Source organism: Phyllobates terribilis, unplaced genomic scaffold (assembly GCF_046119375.1).
Source record: "Phyllobates terribilis strain yellow unplaced genomic scaffold, ASM4611937v1 Scaffold_3__8_contigs__length_932513732, whole genome shotgun sequence".
Taxonomy (NCBI): domain Eukaryota; kingdom Metazoa; phylum Chordata; class Amphibia; order Anura; family Dendrobatidae; genus Phyllobates; species Phyllobates terribilis.
The window spans coordinates 578,668,259-578,692,309 of record NW_027362763.1 but is presented as its reverse complement, the minus strand read 5'-3'; the positions used below and the strand labels follow the sequence as shown (position 1 = coordinate 578,692,309).

General features: G+C 42.8%; 1 protein-coding gene across 2 annotated transcripts in view; it reads left to right on the top strand.

Annotated features, from left to right (window-relative positions):
* Window positions 1-24,051, top strand: part of LOC141257200 (adenylosuccinate synthetase isozyme 2) — a 107,420-nt gene that overhangs the window by 48,785 nt on the left and 34,584 nt on the right. For both annotated transcript variants that reach the window (XM_073671446.1, XM_073671448.1), the window contains exons 7-8: window positions 7,111-7,218; window positions 14,224-14,305. In XM_073671446.1, coding sequence (XP_073527547.1) covers window positions 7,111-7,218; window positions 14,224-14,305 — 190 coding nt within the window. The remainder of the gene's footprint in view (window positions 1-7,110; window positions 7,219-14,223; window positions 14,306-24,051) is intronic.

Below are 24,051 nucleotides of genomic sequence, written 5' to 3'. Positions count from 1 at the left end.
CAAGTAGCGAGCACTTGCGCTCAACACTAGTCGCCATATCGTCATCATTTTTTTTTTTTTTTTTTTTTTTTACTTTTGAAAAAAATCCCAACCCTAATACAACCCTAACCCTAGTTTATTTTTTACGCCGTTCCTCGTGCGGTATAAGTGATTAGACGACTTTATTCTTCAGGTCGGTGCGATTACATCGATACCAGAATCACATTGGGTTTTTATGACTGACAGCTGTCACACACTAAAAGACGCATTTTTTTTGTAAAATCTAGTTTTTGCATCGCCATATTTTGAGAGCTATAATTTTTCCATATTTTGGCCAACAGTCATGTGACGGCTTGTTTTTTGCGGGATGAGTTGACATTTTTATTGGTGCCATTTTCAGGCACTTGACATTTTTTGATCGCTGTCTATTCCGATTTTTGGGAGGCAGAATAAACAAAAACCAGCAATTTCGGAATTGTTTTTTATGGTTTTTTTGGTTGTTTTTTGTTTTTTTATGCTGTTCCGCGTGTGGTAAAATTGATAAGGCAGCTTTATTCTTCGGGTCAGTACGTTTACAGCGGTACCACATTTATATTGTTTTATGTTTTGGCGCTTTTACAGAATAAAAGCTATTTTATAGAAAAAAATATTTTTTTGCATCACTTTATTCTGAGAGCTATAACTTTTTTATTTTTCGGCTGATGGAGCTGAATGGCGGCTTGTTTTTTGCGGGACAAGATGACGTTTTCAGCGGTACCATTTTTATTTTTATTCGTCTTTTTGATCTAGTATTATTCTATTTTTTGTTTGGCAGTATGATAAAGCATTGGTTTTTTACCGTGTTCTCTAAAGGGGTTAACTAGTGGGACAGTTTTATAGGTCAGGTCGTTCCGGATGCGGCGATACTAAATATGTGTACTTTTATTGTTTTTGGGGTTTTTTGTTTTTTTTCATAATATTTATTGATGGGTACATTATATTTTTATTTTTGGTGGATTATTTTTTCTTTTTTCCCATTTTTTTAACACTTTTTGGACTTTTATTCTTTGTCTCACTGTGGGACTTTCACTTTTTTTTTATTCTGATCGCCTGTGTAGCATAGGGATGGAGCACCATCCCTGTGCTATACAGGCTGTCAGTGCTTCAAATGCAGAAGATTCTTTGGTCATGCTCTGCGCATGACCAAAATATCTTCCTGCTGTCTTGTGACCCGGATGTTGTCATGACGACATCTGGTCGTCATGGCAACATCCGGGAAGCCGCGGCAGACAGCGCTGAAGGCCGGGAGAGGAGGTGAGTATTGCGATCACCTCCCCTTGCCCCCACAATGCTGCGATCGACTTCGCGCAGGCGGTGAGGAGGGCTCCCCGCAGACCGCTGTGCCGCTTTCCCCCTGCCGCAAGCTCCTTGCTAGCCGCATGCATGGAAAGGCGTCTTCCGGGTGTAACGCTTGCCGGACGTTTTTTTGAAGCCTTGGCCGGCGGGCATTAGAAGGGGGGAAGGCACTTGAGCCGGAGGAGGTTCTGGATGTGCCCTATTTTAAGGTGGGGGGGTTATCCTGACCAGCGCTGCTTATGCTCCAGCTCATAGTCTTAGTAGTTATGGCAGACCAGGACAGTCAGGAACAGCAGCTGCTGACACTTCCACCTCAGCAACGCCAGCGGAAGAAACAGTCTGACGCCTCTCACACAAACAGCCGCTAAAGCAACCATAGCGGCAGCCAGAGAAGTAAAGTGTCAGACGCTTCCGTGCCATCCAGAAGGGATTTATCTCATATTCCGCCACAGCCTCCAAATCTGGTACCCTTTTGTGACTTCAGGGGTGAGTGATCTTCGTGAATGTCACTTGATAGTAATGGGAAGTTATGTGCTTCATCCCCTAGGAGCCTGAGAGTAGCACCAAACAGAAGCACAGGATTTGTGCCTTATGCCAAACTCCGCTTTCCATAGATTGACTGAAACAGCTTTGTTCAGGCTGTATTAACAGAACCATAGCGGAGAGTACTTCAGATTTTGCATCTAATCTGAGGTCCATAGTCCATGCAGAGGTACAAGGTTCCCTGAAGGGTCTACTTAAAGGAAAGAAGAGATCCCGTAAGGATATCTCCTCAGACTATGATTCATCCTGCCAGTCAGAGGATCCATGGCTCAGTGATTCATCGTCCTCTTCTTCATCAGATAATGGTAGACCCTGTTTCCATATGGAGGGTACGGACAAGTTGGTCAGAGCTGTCAGATCAACCATGGGATTAAGGGAGGAGAAAGTAGCCAGATTCCTTGAAGACATTATGTTCGTGGGCCTGGAGGAAAAAGATGCTCCTTTCTGGTGAACCCTAAAATTCAGGCCCTTGTAGACCGGGAATGGAGGAAGCCTGAAAAATCGGGAGTGTTGCCCTCATCCTTTAAGAGGAGGTACCCCTTCGAGGATAAGGACTCTGGGTCTTGGGATAAAATTCCCAAAGTTGACGGGTCGGTGGCCCGATCATCTAAAAAATTGTCTCCATCCCTGGAGGATTTGGGCATTTTAAAAGATACTCTAGATAAAAAAGCAGACTCCTTCCTTCGTCACACCTGGGAAACTGCTGCAGGGGGCCTGAAGCCAGCGGTAGTAGTCACTTGTGTTGCTAGGTCACTCATGGTATGGCTTCAACAATTAGAAGACCAGCTCAAGGATAAAAAGATCCTCTCCAATCTACCTCGAATGCAGGCAGTGTCAGCCTTCCTTGCTGACTCCTCAGCGGATTCTGTTAAACTCTGCCAGATCAGCAAACTTATCTAATGCTGCCAGACGGGCCTTGTGGCTCAAGGGTTGCCCAGGAGACCTGCAATCAAAACATAAGTTATCTTCACTTCCTTGTGACGGCAAGCGCCTATTCGGCCAAAAGCTGGATGAACTTTTGGAGAAAACTGGCTACAGGAAGACAGGTTTCCCAGGGGAAACAAAAAGATCTTGCTTTCAGAGGAAGAGATTTAATCGGGGTCACCCTCCCGGAGAAAGAAAGGAAAAAAAGATGTGAGTCCAGATCGAAAGAGTCGGGTTATGTTTGGAGGACCATCCTCCAGTACTTTAAAAAAAGTGACGCCAGGCTAGAGGTCGGTGGAAGGCTATCCCATTTTATTCCAGCTTTTGAGGCCATTACATCAAATGCTTGGGTGCTGAGTATTGAGGAGTGGCCTGAAGATGCGCTTCAGTCAGATTCCTCACCAAACTTTCATGATCACCCCCAGGAGGAAGTCCAGGGAGGAACAGATAGCCCTGAAGTCGGCGATATTAGAATTGGTAAGGAAACAGGTCCTTAACGAAGTTCCGAAATCACAATGGGAAAGGGGATTTTATTCCCACCTATTTGTGATTAAAAAAAACAAATGGGTCCTTTAAAGACCATTATCAACCTCAAGAGTCTAAATCAGCTGATAGAGAACCAGACTTTCAAAATGGAATCTGAACTCTGCAGTAAAACTACTACACCACAATTTGTTTCATGGCAGTAATCGACCTAAAGGATGCCTGTTATCACGTCCCAATCCATCCAGACTACCAGAAGTACCTAAGGGTAGCCCTATTCATTCAAGGGGAACTGAAACATTTCTAATTCACTGCCCTACCTTTTGGTCTCTCGATAGCTCAGAGTGTTTACAAAGGTGATAGCGGAGGTGACAGCTTTTCTCCGAGTCAAAAACTTAGTGATAGTTCCCTACTTAGACGACTTTTTGGTAATATGGAGATCAGAAGACCACTGTTCCACTCAACTTCTAGATGTCACGGTGGTTTTACATTGGCTGGGATGGATGATAAATGCTCAAAAATCAAAACTAACCCCCTCAAGGACTCAAATCTTTCTGGGCCTGACCCTAAATTCTCTACTTCAATCCTTCTTCCTCCCGGAAGACAAGGTTTGCAAAATAATCAATTTAGTTACAAGGGCCATAGAGTCTCCGGTGATGTCCTTGAGAGAAGCAATGTCCCTACTGGGCTCCATGACGTCCTGTCTCCCAGCGGTCAAATGGGCCCAAGGTCATATATGAGGCTTCTTCAGTGGGAGGTCCTGTCAACACAGATCCTTCAATGTTAAAAAAACAACACTATCTCTTTCCTCAGAAGCAGTAGACTCCCTCTTATGGTGGACAAACAGGGAAAATCTGACCTCAGGCATACAGTGGTCCAGACTAGTCGACCAAATAATTACAACAGATGTGAGTGGCTCCGGCTTGGGGGTCATCTGGCTGATCTCTCAGTTCAGGTGCACTGTGCATGTCACGAGATAGAGGCATCATCGAACCTAAAAGAACTTTGGGCGGTGGAGAAATCCCTGATTGACTTCTTCCCCACATTCAGGGTCACCATGTCCAGGTCAGGTCTGACAATCTGACAACAGTGGCTTACATAAACCACCTGGGAGGAGCAAGATCACACTCCCTGATGGTAGTGGCAAACAGAATCCTGCAACTAGCGGAACAGCATCTCCCATCCCTCAGTGCTCTTTACATCAGGGAGGGTAGAGAATTCAAAGGCAGATTTTCTTAGTTGCCACACCTTAAAACAAGGAGAGTGGGCCCTAAACCCGATAGTCTTCCAGCAGATTATCCAACTATGGGGGCCACCGGACATAGATTTGTTCGCCACCAGGGCAAACAGGAATGTGGAGAGATTCTGTTCACTAGACCCGACAGGGAATCCCTATGCTGTAGACCCCCTCCAGGTTCCATGGAAGTTGAGGAAGGCCTATGCTTTTCCCCCCGTTAGTAATTCTATTATTTTGGCCAAAAAGACCCTGGTTTTCCCTGCTTCGTCTCTGTTTCAGATCCCTGGGTCCTACGGCAGGACCTTCTCCAAAGGATTCCATCTTTTGGTGTCGAATTTGAGGGGGCATTACTGAGTAATAAGGGGTTTTCACCGGGCCTAGTTTCTACCCTACTGGGTAGCAGAAAGCCCATAACTAAGATTTATAGCAGAATCTGGGGAAAGTTCCTTCCTGGATTTTAGATACCCCATTATCAGATAAACCTCCAATTAAAGATGTCCTGGAGTTTTTGCAGAAGGGGCGTGACCTGGGGTTGGCAATAGGAACACTTAAAGTTCAGGTGTCCGCTCTAGGGGCGCTCTATAATTGCAACCTGGCGGGGAACAGGTGGGTCTGTAGATTCATTAAATCCTGCGCCAGATCTAGACCAGTTCGGACTTTCAGAATTCCTCCCTGGGACCTGAATTTGGTCTTAAATGCACTCTCTGGCGACCCATTTGAACCCCTGCAGGTTATCTCTCCAAAGATCCTCACCCTTAACCATTCTCCTAGTGGCCTTAACTTCAGCCCGTAGAGTGAGTGACCTACAGGCCCTTTCTGTTGATCCTCTATACACCTAAATTCATGATGACAGGATCATCCTACGTCCAGATCTTGCATACCTTCCTAAGGTAGTGTCCATATTCCACTGTAATCAAGAGATTGCGCTACCTTGATTCTGCAGCAATCCAAGAAACCCCGGGGAGGTTGGATTCCACAATCTGGATGTCAGAGGAGCCTTGCTACAGTATATAGACATGACTAGTCAGTGGAGGAAGGACCACTCCTTGTTTCTGGCCTTTCAGTGGAGTAGGAAAGGTCACAGGGTATCAAAGGGTACTATTTCCAGGTGGCTTAGGGAGGCCATTTGTCTAGCTTACATATCTGCATGAGTTCTGGCCCCTAACTGTATTAAAGCTCATTCCACCAGAGCTGTAGCAACCTCCTGGGCGGAGAGGGCGGACGTCTCAATTGACCAGATATGTAAAGTCGCTACTTGGTCTGCACCATCCACCTTCTACAAGCACTATAGGTTGGATCTATCCTCCTCTGACCTCACCTTTTGGGGGACGGGTACTTCAGGCGGTAGTCCCTCCCTAGGGTGCTCATAGTCTCCAAAATTCTCCCAAGGTGTGCTGTCATGGGTGAGGGGAAAACACCAAGGTTACTTACCAGTAGCCGGTTTTTCCTGAACCCATGACTGCACCTGTAGTTCCTCTCCCCCCCCCCCAACCCCTTTTCTTTTCCTCACGCCCTGGTGTGCACTTTTCGGGTGCTTATGTATATTGTAGGTGTGGGTAATTTGTCTAACCTTTTCTGGAGGTCCTCTCAATGCTCTGTAATCAACTGAAGCGAGGGAGAGGTACCGCCCTTTTATTTCAGACGGTTTCTGGTCCTTGGTGGGGCGGATCCCTCTCTCAAGGTGTCCTGTCATGGGTTCAGGAAAAAACCGCTACCGTTAAGTAACCTTGGTGTTTTGGAACCAAATTTTTTTTTTTTTTTTTTTGTCACCAAGCGTTGCTCAGGACGCCTCTTGACAAAGCAAACCCTGCGAAACGTGCTTCGAGGCTTGCAGGTCCCACACTTGCCTGCCCCTGCCCTGTTCGCCTATCCCCTCCACTTCTTCCGTCCCCCCCCTCCCCCCTTCTTGAGCAACTCTTGGTGACTGCATCGGTGAGTCATTTGTATTTAACAGTCTATACACTTTAGCTATTTGTCAATATTTCATGCTTGATATCTTTGACCTTTTTAAATTGCCTATAAGTCTATATATAAATTACCTGCGCTGTCATCTACATATTCACTTGCTGATTGCTCTTGTTTTATGCCAGTATCCCACTCTGCATAAAGGGCCATTTTTGCCCCGTCCTTTATGAGGACCCACTTACTTGCAGCTTACACTAGGACATTGGTCCAGTTATTCACTATTTTGCTGCACTGCGACCGTGGCCATCCTTTTGTCTATCCTTGTATACCGATTTGCTCCGTAATTTGCACATATCTGTAACATGCATTTTTCACTGTGAATTTTTTATTATTAATAAAGCTTTTTCTATATGCCTTATACTCGGCTTTCTCTAGTGTTTGTACATCTGTTTTTGAGTAGGCAATATTTTACTGCTATGGGGTGTGAGTCGCGCTTCTTCCATACCTCCTACCCGTGATGTTTATTATGTTGGCCGAAGTGTTTACCAAAAATGCCCACAGTAGGGCAGAGCAAAGTGCGCAAGTAGTAGCATTTGTTGAAATACTAAAAAACTGGTGACCTGTTCCCTTTTAAAGAAAATTACTGATCAATCTATTTATAAACAAAGGCATTAAAGCGCTTGTCATAATTTTATTTATTACAGTTTGGGAACCACAAAGAAAGGAATTGGACCAGTGTATTCTTCAAAAGCTGCAAGAAGTGGCCTTAGAATGTGTGATCTTGTTTCAGATTTTAGTGAATTTTCTAAAAGGTTTGTACTGTATGTTGAACCACATTGTGCATTTCATGGGCCTGTCTCGCGAAGCTGCAACCTATAGGAAATTCAGGAAATAGAAATCAACACTTTAAAAAAAAAAAAAAAAGTTGCCATTCATGGGTAAATAAGGTTCCACAAGTATCTGAATTTCATTGAATTCTATATTACATGGCTCATATTGCCAGTATTACATTCTAAAGGGGCTAGCTTGCATGACTTTGTCCACTGCTATGAAAAACCTGATCTGCACCCTTATTTATTATATAGTATAGCTGTTGCTAAAATTTGTGAGACTAGCACAAATTTTGGTTTTCAAAATGTGCTTCTTATATAACTTATATAATTTCTTTTCCATATGAGCCATAGTAATGAGATAGTATAAATCTTTCCTTGGTCTTGGTGACTTAACACTACCATTTATGTGGTTGGTCATTAACTAACTTGTTGCAGTTGTGATAGTTAAAGGTAATCTGTCAGTAGGATCAACCCTCCTAAACCATCTTTATGGGCATGTAGATCATAGGAAGGTGAATAAATTGACACCTTGATTTCTGCCATCTGTTGTCTTATTCCAGAGAAATCCACGTTTTTACCCTTCACCATGATGGCACCATACAGAGAGAGGATATCCGCCCCCAGGAACAGGAAACCTACCAAAATAAAAGGGGTGGCGCCTCTCTTCCTCCCCAGTGTGGTTTCCTGTTCCTGGAAAAGGATACCTACAGAGGAACAACAGACCTGGGGAGATTTCTCCTGGTGTCGTGCTGACCCGGTAATCCTGGCAACTGGAGGGCTGTTCCAAAAGGTGGGGGCATGCTTCATGGAAGGATCACTATAACCGGAGCGCGGGACATTAGCGGGCCGCCTCCGGATTCGGAGGTTGGTGCCGAGGGGAGCGCATGTTAAAGATGGCGCTGGTTTGTTAAACGACGCATGCGCGGTGACGGGGCTACTTCCGGGGCATTGTGAAGGCTGGATATGACGTCGGCAGGGGTTATACGGCGTTCTGCTTCCGGTTCGGAGGAAGAGACTGCCGATACATTTGGAGATGCACTAGTAAAAGGCGAGTAACCCCACCCTCCCGTGTATCCTAGCTCCTCCCTCACTGAATAGAAGTGTGCTCATAGTGTGGGTCCCTGAGCAGGTGAGGTGTGCTTAGCAGAACATTGCTGAGTGTGCTGCTGCTCCAGTCCCTGCGCAGGTGTGGATTTTTGTCCCTGCGCAGGTGTGGATTTCGTCTTCACTGGTGCCAAAAGCATTCCCTCAAGATGGAGAATCAAGACATACCTGAATGAGTTGAGCCGAAACCTGATCCTGGCGCGGTAGTTCCGGGGCTCTAGGACGGGGTGAGCGTTTCTCCTGACTGGTGTCATTACCTATTTTAGGATAGACCCAGGAAAACTGTGACCAAGACAAAAAAATATAAAGAATGTGCCTTATGCAAGGACGCTTTACCAAAGTCATACGCTAAAAAGCTTTGCCAGGCCTGTATAGAGAAAACAGTAATGGAGGAATCACCATCTCTATTTCAGGAGATAAAAAAAAACCTTTGGTCAAAGATGAAGTTAAAAATACGGTAAAAAAAGAAAATAGGACATACCATCTACCTCCTCAGGCATAGAGCATACACCCTCAAACATTGGCTCAGAGGAGGAAAAGGAAGAATCGGGAGAATTAGCTGACTGATGGCTCTGAACCATCTTCATCTGATGGGGAATATGGTCAGCCTTGCTTCCTGGTGGAAGAAACGACAAAACAATTAAAAATCATTAGGTCTACTATGGGGGTAGAGACCCCGAGGGAGCATAGATCTGTGCAGGATTCCATGTTCACTAACCTGGTGGAGCGCAAACATCGGATGTTCCCAGTCCACAAGAATTTACTTTCCTTGATAAAAAAAAAAAAAAAAAAAAAAAAAAGTGGAAAAAAAGTGAAAAAGGTGTCAGTCCCAAACACCCTTAAACGGAAGTATACTTTTGAAGAGGATTGACAAATGTGTGGGAAAAATCCCCAAAAATTGATGAGACTATTACAAGAGTTTCTAAGGAAGTAGCCCTTCCTTTTGAGGACTAAGGTTCTCTAAAAGATCCTTTAGATAAAAAGGCTGACCTATTCCTCAGGGGTATATGGGAAGCGGCAGCAGTTTCCTTTAAGCCCAGCATCGCAGCCACATGTACTGCCAGGTCTCTAGTGAAGAGGCACCCAAATAAGGAATAAATGTCCTAGGGAACAACTCCTGGAAGCACTCCCCACTATGCAGAAAGCAGCTGATTTCCTGGCTGACGCTTAAGTAGACAGCGTTAGATTTGCGGCCCGGGCCTGTGGTCTCTCAAACTCTGCACGCAAAGCCCTTTGGCTTAAGAATTGGTCAGCCGATTTCCAGTCCAAAATGAAATTGTGCCATTCCCTGCCAAGGTGACTTTTTATTCGGGACAGTCCTGGACGACATATTAGAGAAGGTGGCCGATAAAAAGCAAAATTTTCCCCTCCCTCTCAAAATATGAAAGATCCTTTCGAGGGTCAAGAACTAGGGGAAGAGGAAGAAGCCAGAGAGAGGATAGTGGAAGAGAGGGTCGAGCCTGGAGAAGAGACAGGAGTCAGTTCAAGGGATTCCTGTTTAATAAGGGCACCACCTACAAAGGGGGGCCCAAAACACCAATAATGCCAGTTTACCAGTAGGGGGAAGATTAACGCAGTTTTACAATCAGTGGGCCTCACTGTCTGCTACCCAGTGGGTAGTGGATACTTTTTCCAGAGGCTTAAAAATAAGTTTTTCTTCCGTTCCCCTACTTCGGATGATCGATGCCCGGGTAAGCAAAACAAAACAGATCGCATTAGAAGCGGAGATCATAAAGTTACTAGACAAACGTGTGTTAATCAGAGTGCCAGAGCTGGAAAAATGTAGAGGTTTTTACAGCAATCTATTCCTAATAGAAAATAAAAAAAAAAACCTGATGGTTCCTACAGCACAATAATAAATGTAAAAGCCTTGAACGTATATATATAAAAACAGTACAATTCAAGATGGAGACCTTGAGATCGACTGTAAAGTCACTGTGACGCACTGCGCAATAGAGCACTGTGGCACTGTGTTCAGCCAAACGGGCCCGGGAGGAAACAAAGCGCAATCCCTGTGAGCCGCGCTTTGCGCATGCGCCGGGAGGGAGGGAAATATGGTAAATGTGGACATAGGTGGGAAATTGGTGGAATTATAAGCAGATGGGCATGGATAGCTTGGCGTTCGGGAGACGCCAAGCCTGTGAATAACCAAGGAGATAAAACTACATTTTTCTGCATTCAGACATCTACCATGGGCCATACAGGTATGCATATTTTTACTTTTCTATACACTGTATGCCCATAGTAGAGGTCTGATAACTCCAAAGTGGTGACATATTCCCTTTTAAAGGATTCGTACTATCACATACCAATCCACCCAGGCCACCAACAATATCTCAGGGTGGCAGTAGAGTTCCAAGGCGACCTTTTGCATCTGCAATAACAGTGCCTGCCATTTGGGGTGTCCCTAGCACCCAGAATTTTTACCAAAGTAGTGGCTGAAATGACATTGTATATAAGAAAAAAAGACTTATTAATAGTGCCATACCTAGACGATTTTTTAATAGTCGGGGACTCCGAAAAAGCCTGTATTGTAGCTGTTAAACAAGTTCTATCCATCCTAACAAGATTGGGTTGGATAGTAAAAATCAAGGCTCACACCCATTCAACTTCAAACTTTTCTGGGCATCAGCCTAGATGCTATTCATCTGCGTTGCTTCCTCCCACAAGAGAAGGTTCAGAAAATTAAACAAAAAATCCCAAATATTCAAGAAAGACATATCTCAGTAAGAGAAGCCATGTCCTTGCCACCTGGTGGAAATGAGTCCTGGCTCATTTCCACACAAGAAGACTACAGTGGGAGATCCTGGAAATACAGACCTCAGTAGGAGATCGGCTGGACTACAAATTTCAGCTGTCTACAAAGACCCTATAATCTGTAAAATGGTGGACAGTCGAAAAATCTTCAGAAGCGGGTTCCACGGACTGTAAAAAATCCAATCGTAATCACCACTGACGCAAGCCCGACGGGTTGGGGTGCCCACCTAGAGGGGGGTTGGTTTCAAGGTCTATGGGATTCCAAATTAAAAAGCGGATCCTCAAACCTAAAAGAATTGACCGCAGTCAGGAAAGCTTTACAGGCAACCCTAAAATACTGTAAGGGGAAGGATGTGGTAATCCTATCAGACAACAGCCTAACAGTGGCTTATTTAAATCGCCGGGGGGAACCAGGTCAGACCCATTAATGTTAGAGGTAGAGAAAATATTCTCCATGGCGGAACAAAATCTTCTATCACTCTCAGGCCGCCACTTAAGGGGTTCAGAAAATATTGTTGCTGATTTATTTGTCGCCATTCACTCAGTCAAGGAGAATGGGCTCTAAACAGAAGCGTTTTCGATCCGATCTGTTCATCCTGGGGTCTTCCGGAAATAGATTTATTTCCCACCAGAGAAAACAGTAAGGTATAAAAATTCTATTCTCTAAATCCAAGGAAGTCACCAGACTGGGTGGATGCCCTTCTGCAGGTATGAGGATTTTGCCTGGCATATGCCTTTCTGCCCTTTCACTTGATTCCCATAGTATTAAATAAAATACTCGAGGAAAAAGGAGTTGGTCAGGGGTTTCTCAGAAAACTTAATTTCAACTCTCCTGTTGAGCAGAAAAAAGTCACCTCCCTTAAATATGAAAAGATTTGGAATAATTTTCTTAAATTTTCCAGTCGGGTCATGACTCCCCAAAGTCAGCTAGTTCCCCTTTCAGAAATACTAGAGTTCCTCCAAAAAGGTCTAGAGAGGGTCCTCTCCACTAGCTCCTTTTAAAGGTGCAGGTATCAGCCCCAGGGGTGCTATTCGATCATAAAATAGCTGATCACCCATGGATATATAGGTTTATAAAGGCATCGTTTTTTGTCCAGACCTATAGCCAGTTCTAGAGTAGCACCATGGGACCTTAATTTAGTCCTACATGCGCTTACATAGGCTCCCTTTGAACCCATCTCATCCGCTGCTATTAAAAGTGCTTACACTAAAAACAGTACTGCTGGTGGCACTAACCTCTGCTAGGCGGGTGAGTGAGTTACAGGCCCTCTCAATCAATCCCCCTTTTACAAACCTCTTACAAGATAGGGTGATATTGAGGAGAGATCCAGCTTTCCTCCCAAAAGCAAGCTCTAGATTTCACAGAAGTCAGGAAATAGTCTTCCCTTCATTTTGTGATGAACCGAAGACCCAAGGGGAAATAACATTTCACTCCCTAGATGTGAAAAGGTGTATCCTTAGATACCTTGAGGTAACGAGTCAGTGGAGGAAGTCCTCGGCCATGTTTGTTTCTTTTCAGGGGGCAAACAAGGGTAAGGCAGCTACTAAATCCACGATTGCCAGATGGGTTAGAATGGCCATAATTTTAGTCTACTGTGCCTCTGACCATGATCCCCCTCAGGGTATTAAAGTACATTCTACTAGGGCCATAGCTACCTCTTGGGCAGAAAGAGCCAATGCCCAGTAGACCAGATCTGCAAAGCTGCAATCTGGGCGTCTCCGACCACCTTCTTCAGTCACTACAGGTTGGATCTTGGGCTGTCTGATCTTTACTTTGGGATAAAGGTTCTTTCAGTGGTGGTCCCGCCCTAGGGTTTTCATCTATATTAATCTCTGTACAGTGCTGTCGTGGTGAAGGGGTAAATATAATTGCTTACCGGTAATTTGATTTTCCAGAACCATGACGGCACCGTGCTACTTCCCTCCCTTCTCTTTTTGATGATAAGAAACTTCCTGTTTTCAAAAAAAAAAATCACTGGTGTGTACAAACACTATAAGGTGAATGTTAACTATTGTTGTATGCATAGATGTCTTAACAAGCCGGTTAGCTCTTATTCTCTGTAAACGCACTGGGGAGGAAAAGGTGTGATGGTGGATACTCTCTCTCTGTGCAGTGCTGTCATGGTTTTGGAAAATCAAATTACCGGTAAGCAATTCTAATATTTCTTATATAGAAATGAGCTAAGAACTATTGCCCGGACACTGATCTGCATGAGAATCTGCCTCCAGAGTTTGTGTTAAGTGAAAGGAGATGTTACCAGTGTGATATGTAATAGTTTCTAGTGTTACCAGTGTGATATGTAATAGTTTCTAGTGTTACCAGTGTGATATGTAATAGTTTCTAGTGTTACCAGTGTGATGTGTGATGGCCGCTCTCTGCTCTCCTGATCTCACTGCAGAGCTGTGTGTGATTATACCTGACACATCTGCAGCTTCAATCTCGCAGGCAGACAGGGCTGCAATACGGCAGAGCTGAGAGAGAAGCAAAAAATGTGTTTGAAAGAGAACAAAATTCAGTTCTACTGTTTTGAGTTTCATGTCTCACACTGGTAACGCCTCCTTTCATTTACAATAAGCTCTGGCGGCAGATTCTCATGCAGATCAGTGTACAGCCCATAGATCTGAACAGCTCATTTACATATCAGAAAAACGTGGATTTCTCTGTAATAAAACATCTGATCACAGATATCAAGATATAATTTTATTCCTCTTCCTATGACCTACATGCTCATATAGATGGCTTAGGAAGGATTATTCAACTGATTGATTCCCTATAAAGAGAACCTGACCAGTGATTCATGCTGCCCAAACTGTGGGCAGCATTTATCGCGCACTGGCTGTGCAATCACTGCCAGCGTTTCAGAGAAAAACACACTTTAATGGCTGCCGGGGACTGAGCCACAATGTGCACTGGTCGTACAAGCTGGGTCCCCGCTCCCTGCCCTGACACTAACGGGTGCAGAGACTTGTCAGTCACTGTCAGCGGGCAGGAAGAAGCTGCTGGGGACCCACTGCGGCGTTTCAGAGACAAACATACATGGCTGTGATCGTACATTCATCACCTGTCAGGTTCCCTTTAAATACCTTTTTGGTAATAAAATATTTTTTTCCCCTTTTTGATAGATTTGAAGTTCTGGCTAAACAGTACAAATCAATGTACCCTTCACTAGAAATCAACATTGAAGGAGAACTTGACAAACTTAAGGTATTTCAGTTATCTCTGACATAGCATGTTAAAACTTTTCATTATGTCTAATACCAATATGTTTGTCAGTACAACAAAATAAAATACAAAAAGAGCAATATTCATTGTTGAAGTAGTAATCGTGATGCGTTTTTGCACATTAGGCCTACAGTTGTGACCGAACGTTTTTTTCAGATACACTTAGATTTTAGTTTTCACAAGTTTGCTGCTTTTAAATGTGTTTTTTTTTTTAAATCTTTTGGTCAATGTTGCTATGGTTACGGAAGTACAATTATAAGCATTCCAGCAGTTTTTCAACTTTTATTGACAAAAACATAACGTTTAGGCTGTGTGCCCACGTAGCATTTTTCAAACGTATATGCTGCGGAATTTCCGTAGCGTAAACGCTTGAAAAACGCATGTATATCCGCACCCCATGGTCCCCAATGGGATTCCGCAAGTTCTATGCACATGCTGCGGATTTTTCCGCAGCGTTTATGCCCCGTTCAAAAATCCGCAGCATGTCATTTAATTTTGCGTTTCCGCAAGCGGAATTGCCTTTGTCCAATGCATAAAAAACGCAAGGCAATTCCGCATGTGGAAAACGCGTGATAAACGCGCGAAAAATGCGCGATAAACGCGTGCGGAATTCCGCATGCGTTTTTCCGGGAGAGGACTTGCATTTATGCAGCAGAAATTTTCTGCTTCATAAATGCAACGTGGGCACATAGCCTTAAGGAAAGACTCAATATTTACAGTTCTGACCTTTATTTTTAAGACTTCAGCAATGTGCCCTGGCATTCAGCTGCTCAGCCAAATTCTGACTGATGGCAATACATACTTATCTAATCCGTGCTTGGCGTATATCTCAGTCTGTTTTTGTTTGTCAGCCTGCTTTTGAGGATTGACCAGGGTTCTCAATGGGACTGAGATCTGAGGAGTTTCCTTTCCATGCACCCAAAATTTCAATGTTTTGTTTACTAAGCCACTTGGTTATCCCTTTTGCCTTGTGACATGTTGTTAACATTATGCTGCGAAAAAAGCATTGCTCTTCCCAACAATCTTGGAGAATTTTGGTCATAAGTTGCTCTTTGAGGATGTTTAAATTCCAAGATGTGTAGATACCATTGTTTATTCATGACAATGTTATTGGGCAAAATTGTGAATGAGCCCACTCCATTGGATGAAAAGCAACCTTTTGTATAAGTGGGCTCAAGATGGTTTACTGTTGGCATGACACAAAACTAATGGTAGTGCTCACCTTTTCTTATTTAGACAATCATCCTTTCAGATGTCCCCAACTGTCTTGAAGGTACCTTCCTCAGAGAAAATAACTTCACCCCAGTCCTCTGTTGTTCATTCCCTGTACTTCATACAGAATGTCAATCTGTCTTTGATGCTTTTCTTAAAGGGAATCTGTCACCACATTTGACCTATTTAAACTATTTAATATGGGCATATACAGGTTATAGACTTCTGAAAAACTTTTCTACCTGTATGTCTCATATCAGATGGCTTTTTGTTGAGAAATCATCTTTTCTCACTTTTATATAAATGAGCTCTTCCAGGCTATAGGCTGTACGATGCCTGAAAGATGACCCTGCTTCCTTACTTCATTAGCCTAGTGATCGCCTCCCATCAGCGTCAGTGTCCCTGTGACGTCTAGTTCTTGTCCAGAAATCCTGTGCACTGCAACTGCCCACATTCAACTTTAGTGTTCTGCCCTTCTGTGGGCATTGGCTTTGTGTTTCTGCGCACGTCAGAGATCACTGGAGCCGAAGTAGGAGTCACTCTCCGGTACCTGCGCAGAAGCAACACAAAGCCAATGCCCATAGAAGGGCATAACACTAAAGTGGAACGTGGGCAATGCCAGTGCGCAGGATTTCTGGACACGAACTAGACTTCACAGGGACACACTTATGCTGATGGGAGACGATAGCTAGGCTAATGAACTGAGAAGGCAGTGTTATCTTCCAGGAAACGTCCACCTCATTGCATGGAAGAGCTCATTAACATAAAGGGATAAAAGATTATTTTTTTGTCGCCAGTAGGCATCTGATATGAGGCGTACCGGTATGACTATTTTCAGCATTCTATAACCTGTATACGCATATTAGTAGATTAAAGCCTGTTTTTGCCTTCGTGGCCAGGCCAATTTTTTCAATTCTGACCACTGTCACTTTATGAGGTAATTACTCTGGAACGCTTCAACGGATCCCCCTGCTTCTGAGATTGTTTTTTCGTGACATATTGTACTTCATGATGGTGGTAAAATTTCTTCGATATCACTTGCGTTTATTTGTGAAAAAATTGGAAATTTGGCAAAAATTTAGAAAATTTTGCAATTTTCAAACTTTGAATTTTCATGCCTTTAAATCAGAGAGATATGTCACACAAAAATAACATTTCCCACATGTCTACTTTACATCAGCACAATTTTGGAACCCAAATTTTTTTTTGTTAGGAAGTTCTAAGGGTTAAAAGTTGACCAGCAATTTCTCATATTTCCAACAAAATTTACAAAACCATTTTTTTAGGGACCACATCTTATTTGAAGTCACTTTGAGGGGCCTTTATGACAGAAAATACCCAAAAGTGACACCATTCTAAAAACTGCTCCCCTCAAGGTGCTCAAAACCACATTCAAGAAGTTTATTAACCCTTCAGGTGTTTCTCTGGGATTTTTGGAATGTGGAAGAAAAAAATGAATATTTAACTTTTTCACAAAAATGTTACTTTAGACCCAATTTTTTTATTTTCACAATGGTAACAGGAAAAAATGGACTACATGATTTGTAGTGCAATTTCTCATGAGCATGCTGATGCCCCATATGTGAGGGAAAACCACTGTTTGGGCACACTGCAGGATTCGGAAGGGAAGGAACGCCATTAGACTTTTTGAATGTAAAATTTGTTTGGATAATTAGTGGATGCCATGTTGCGTTTGGAGAGCTCCTGATGTGCCTAAACAGTGGAAACCCACCACAAGTGACACCATTTTGTAAACTACACCTCTCAAGGAATTCATCTAGGGAAGTAGTGAGTATTTTATAATTTTTAAGTTTATACTATTGGGCAGTGAAGAAAACATAATTATATTTTTACCACAAAAAAAATGTTTTACCCTCAGATTTTACATTTTCACACAGGGCAATGGGTAAAAATGGTGCCAAAATGTGTCACACAATTTCTTCTAAAAGTGGCAATACCCCATATGTGGCTGTATCGTACCGCTCAGCCATACGGCGAGATCTGGGGGGACGGAGTGTTATTTGACAATTGGAGAACAAATTATTGTAGAATAGGCATTTGGATTTGGGAGCACAAAATTTTCTGAATTTCTTTTGGGGGGCAAGGGCCATTTCGCTTTTTCCAGAGCCTTTCTGCTACCAGTAACTTGAAAGTCCCTTATATTTTTAACAGATGACGGACCTGAGTGGGGACTAGCTTTTTTTTAGGACTAAGTTGAAGCTTTTATTGGGAACATTTTACGTAACATTTATCCGGCGCTCGAGGCTGAGCACTTACATCGGGGTTTCCATCTAAATTTCCAAGTGATGTAATTCAGATGAAACCCCTGCGGGATCCATTCACTGTAATGAGGCAGCAGAGTTACTCTGGACTCCGTCTGGCCTCTGTTTAGCGGTGTCCTTTTTTTCAGAAGTGCAGAAACTTTTATGCACGCCTAAAAAAACTAACACCGTGGGAACACAGGCCAGACGGCATCCACAGTGCCTATATCTGCCTCATTACAGGGAATCTTCCGTCACGGGTTCCGTCTGAATAACGTATTTCAGAGATTTACACGGAAACTCTGGTGTAAGTGCTCAGCGCAGAGCGCAGGATAAATGTGAGCAGAGCCTTACTGCGATCTTTGGGAGACATAATAAGCAAATCAGTAGTAGGTGAAGAATGGGTTTTATTTATTTTTTACACCGTGATGAGATTACTTTATTCTTCGGGTCGGTGCGATTACAGAGATACCAGGTTCATATCGGGTTTTTATGACTGACAGCTGTCACACACTAAAAGACGCTTTTTTTTGCAAAATCTAGTTTTTGCATCGCCATAATTTGAGAGCTATAATTTTTCCATATTTCGGCCGACAGTCATGTGACGACTTGTTTTTTGTGGGACGAGTTGACATTTTTATTGGTACCATTTTTGGGTACGTGACATTTTTTTGATCGCTTTCTATTCCGTTTTTTGGGAGGTAAAATTAACAAAAACTAACAATTCAGGAATTGTTATTTTGAGGTGTTTTGTTATGCCGTTCTGCGTGTGGTAAAAGTGATCAGGCAGCGTTATTCTTCGGGTTAGTACGTTTACAGCGATACTATACTTACCGTATATTTTTTTTATGTTTTGGCGCTTTTACACAAAAATTTTTATAGAAAAAATATTTTTTTTGCATTGCTTTATTCTGAGAGCTATAACTTTTTTTATTTTTCGGCTGATGGAGCTGTATGGTGGCTTTTTTTTGCGGAACAAGATGATTTTTTCAGCGGTACCATTTTTATTTCCATTTTGCTTTTTGATCGCATTTTTATTCCACTTTTTGTTTGGCGATATGATGAAAAAGCAGTTTTTTTGCTCCGTTTTTTATTTATTTTTACTACGGTGTGCACAGAAGGAGTTAATTAGTGTGACCGTTTTATAGATCGGGTTGTTTTGGACGCGGCGATACCAAATATGTGTACTTTTTGTTTTTTCATAAATATACGGATTTATTGGTTTAATATTTTATTTTTATTTTGTGATTATTTTTTTTTTTAAACAGTTTGAAAAACATTTTTTAGACTTTTTTTTTTCCATTTTTACTTAGTCCTGTATGGGACATTAATTTTTATTTTTCTAATCACTGTTCTCATGCAATGCAATAGACATGTATTGCATTGCATGAGAACTTTGCTGGCCGTTTCACAGTCAGTGTCTCCTGCTAGACTTCAGCTGCAGGCTGAGTCTAACAGGACACCATACAGATCCGGAGGCGGTCATGTGACCTCCGGCTGCCATGACAACCCCCTCAAGTGGACGACCCCCTCTCCTCTCACTATCTTTTAAATGCCACAATCACTATAGATCGTGGCATATAGAAGATAGCAAAGGGTTAACATCATTGGGGCCTGATCCAATCAGGTCCCAATGATAAGACGGCATCCACAGGGAGGGGCGGAGCTGTAATCTGAGTTCAGAGTCTGAGTAACATCAGAATCACAGCTTAGGCTTTCTCCTGCGTCTGGCTGACTGTGTCAACGGGCTACACAGATGCAGTGAAATGGTCGGATGTGGCCCGCGGGCCGCAGTTTGCCCAGACCTGGAGTAGAGGACTCCCTAATACACTGCACAGTAAGAGGGCAAGGTACGGAATTGTGCGAGTATACATCAGGGTACAGACACAGATTTAGGGTTTATGAAGGGAAGGACACGTGGATTCAGCCCCCTGTCATGTGAGCAAGTGGAAAATTATGTGGGAATTGACCCCACTCTTCAAATCCCTCTTTGCCATAGCTACTGCAGCATGTGGTACTCTGCGCAACTCCCTTGGTTGCTAATTGGGCAGCTTCTCAGGGTGAGCCCAATGTGGCGACAACATGCTGGTGGTAAAGTATAAGGCAAATTCTAAAATAGAACCTTTAATATATGTAATAAAATATTAACAGCCATAAAATAGCAAACCACAATATCAGTGCACAATAAAAGGAGGGGATAGTGCCTCACCCTATTAAGGCCCTATCTCACCCTGCCTTGCCGTGGAGGTTGGCACCCTATTTTCCTGCGCAATGGTGCCCCCGCTCAATGATGACTCTCCCTGGGGTCCCTATAACACCCTACAATGTTGGCCAATGGGGTACCGGGATTCTTAGTGGAGAACAAACAATTTCTTGTGACAAATACAAAAAAAATAAATATCTGTAGCCCTGATCAGCACAATTTGGCCACAGATACAAAAGGGTCCATAGATATAATCAATACGCATACATGGATCAATTCTTAAATTTTCTGTTACTGGATCTCATGCCACATAGAAGGATAAATCTTAAAATGCACTGTTTAACTTTCATGACATGGACAGAGGATCCATTCCAAAACGATACACACTGCCCGATCAGTTTATATATAGCTCATGATCACAGTTTATAAGTTGTCATGGACAAGGGATCGACTTAAGAATAATAAATGTATATATTGCCCAGTCAGTGTATCCATAATTCAATGCCTATACAGCTCAGATCAGTTCATATATAGCTCATGATTGCTGTTTATAAATTACATGTCATGAATAAATATATGTATATGCACTGATTTGGCAATATATACTGTGTGCAGAATTATTAGGCAAATGAGTATTTTGATCACATGATACTTTTTATACATGTAGTCCTACTCCAAGCTGCATAGGCTTGAGAGCCAACTACCAATTAAGTAAATCTGGTGATGTGCATCTCTGTAATGAGGAGGGGTGTTGACTAATGACATCAACACCCTATATAAGGTGTGCTTAATTATTAGGCAACTTCCTTTCCTTTGGCAAAATGGGTCAGAAGAGAGATTTGACGGGCTCTGAAAAGTCCAAAATTGTGAGATGTCTTGCAGTGGGATGCAGCAGTCTTGAAATTTCCAAACTTTTGAAGCGTGATCACCGAACAATCAAGCGTTTCATGGCAAATAGCCAACAGGGTCGTAAGAAGCGTGTTGGCCAAAAAAGGTGCAAAATAACTGCCCATGAATTGAGGAAAATCAAGCGTGAAGCTGCCAAGATGCCATTCACCACCAGTTTTGCCATATTTCAGAGCTGCAACGTTACTGGAGTATCAAAAAGCACAAGGTGTGCGATACTCAGGGACATGGCCAAGGTAAGGAAGATTGAAAAACGACCACCTTTGAACAAGAAACTTAAGATAAAACGTCAAGAATGGGCCAAGAAATATCTTAAGACTGATTTTTCAAAGGTTTTATGGACTGATGAAATGAGTGACTCTTGATGGGCCAGATGGATGGGCCAGAGGCTGGATCAATAAAGGGCAGAGAGCTCCACTCCGACTCAGACGTCAGCAAGGTGGAGGTGGGGTACTGGTTTGGGCTGGTATCATCAAAGATGAACTTGTGGGACCTTTTCGGGTTGAGGATGGAGTGAAGCTCAACTCCCAGACCTACTGCCAGTTTCTGGAAGACAACTTCTTGAAGCAGTGGTGCAGGAAGTAGTCGGTATCGTTCAAGAAAAACATGATTTTTATGCAGGGCAATGCTCCATCACATGCATCCAACTACTCCACAGTGTGACTGGCCAGTAAAGGTCTAAAAGAAGAAAAAAATAATGACATGGCCCCCTTGTTCACCTGATCTGAACCCCATAGAGAACCTGTGGTCCATCATAAAATGTGAGATCTACAGGGAGGGAAAACAGTACACCTCTCCGAACAGTGTCTGGGAGGCTGTGGTGGCTGCTGCATGCAATGTTGATCGAAAACAGATGAAGCAACTGACAATCTATGGATGGAAGGCTGTTGAGTGTCATCATAAAGAAAGGTGGCTATGTTGATCACAATTTTTTTTGGTTTTGAATGTCAGAAATGTTTATTTCTAAATTTTGTGCACTGATATTGGTTTACCCGGTGAAAATAAACAAGTGAGATGGGATTATATTTGGTTTTTATTAAGTTGCCTAATTATTCTGCACAGTAGTAGTTACCTGCACAAACAGATATCCTCCTAAAATAGCCAAATCTAAAAAAAACCCACTCCAACTTCCAAAGATATTAAGCTTGGATATTTGAGTCTTTTGGGTTGATTGAGAACATAGTTGTTGTTCAATAATAAAAATAATCCTCTAAAATACAACTTGCCTAATAATTCTGCACACAGTGTAAGACTCAATGGCTATACAACTCAACGCGTTTCCCCTTTAACAAGGTTCATCAGGAGTATCTTATTTAGCCAAAGCTCTCATGGATATAATAGATAAGTAAAACCTTGTCATTATACGAGTCCTCCATGTGTTAAATCACAGAGTCTCCACCATCTCTCTGTAGAGCATTTTGGGAGTCCGGGGAGAGTCCCCCATATGATAAATGTGCTGGTATTGGAGAGTCGTCCTGTTCAAAAACCCCTGCTTTTATAAGCCCCCTTCTCATTCATCTGTAAATCATTCAAAATGCCTACAACGCGCCTAATTGACCGGATATTTCATCCGTTAGAGACCGGTGGCACGGTCCAACAAGCTATCATGCGTTCCATAGCACGAGGAAAATGTGCTCACCAGCGTGCGTCTCAATTCTCGTAAGGGCACATGCGCTCCCACCCCCTCCCACCCCCCCATTACGAACCGCGCAGTAAAGTGGTCGCCGCTTTTTCAATAAAAGACACGGCCAGAATAAATTATTTTAATGAAATAAAAAACACACGGTTCTACAATTTTTTTTATTACACTCCGTCCATGAAGCCCTCGATCTCCTGAAAAAAAAAAAAAAACGTAAAATAACAGGCAACCAAATCCCTCACCTGTCCTCCATCAACGACGCAGACACCGCCAACGAGTGTCCCACGACGATCGGTGTCACTTCTACAGCAGTGACATCAGCCATCACTGATGTCACTGTTGTAGCAGACAGCATTGCATACTAGAGCAGCCCTTAAATCAGAGAGATATGTCACACAAAATGGTTAATAAATAACATTTCTCACATGTTTACTTTACATCAGCACAATTTTGGAACCAAATTTTTCTTTTTTGTTCGGAAGTTAAGGGTTAAAAGTTGACCAGCGGTTTCTCATTTTTCCAACAAAATTTACAAAACCCTTTTTTTAGGGACCACATCACATTGGAAGTGACTTGGAAGTGGAAGTGACTTTGAGGGGTCTTTGACAGAAAATATCCAAAAGTGACACCATTTTAAAAATTGTACCCGCTGAAGGTGCTCAAAACCACATTCAAGAAGTTTATTAACCATTTAGGTGCTTCACAGGAATTTTTGGAATGTAGAAGAAAAAAATGAACATTTTTTTACTTTTTTCACAAAAATGTTACTTTAGACCCAAATTGTGTTATTTTAGCAAAAACGCTTCGTGTGCACATAGCCTAAAAATATTCGCGGCTTTGCTGCTTATTTGACTAACTCAATTCAAGTCAATGAGTCAAAACGTGGCAAAAGCGCACAAAGAATTGCTCACAGGAGACTACTCCTATTATTCTACGGCAGCTTCCGTTGATAATAGCAAGAGCAGGCGCGGCTGAGGGGAGAAGTGGTCTCCTCAGCTGGCGCTTGTGCGCAGTGTAAAAAAAAAAGTTCAGATAAATTGCTACTAACTTAAAAACAAACCGGAAGGAGAAATCGGCACTCCAACTGGTAAAATATGAACTTTATTGGATCATTTAAAAACAGGAAAAAAAATTGAAAATTTTATTTTAACATGAAAACACTTCGTACTCTCCTACCGCCGTCATCATGAGTGTTCCATGCCGATCCGATCACCTGGCAGCACTGTATACACTGACTGGAGTGTGATCGCTCCCGCCAGTGTATAACGCTGAGCTGCTGTAACTACGGTCCCTGGTGTTCAGTCAACTCATGATCAGATGAGGGCTCCGGTGACCTCACTTACGTCACCAGTGCTGCGTGAGAATTTTCTCATGCAACAATGATGCAGTAAGTGAGGTCACCGGAGCTCGTCAGCTGATCTTAAGCTGATTAAACTCCAGGGACTGTAGTTACGGTAGCTCATAATGTTTGGCGTGTCCAAAACGCTATATTCTAATGCAGCACTTG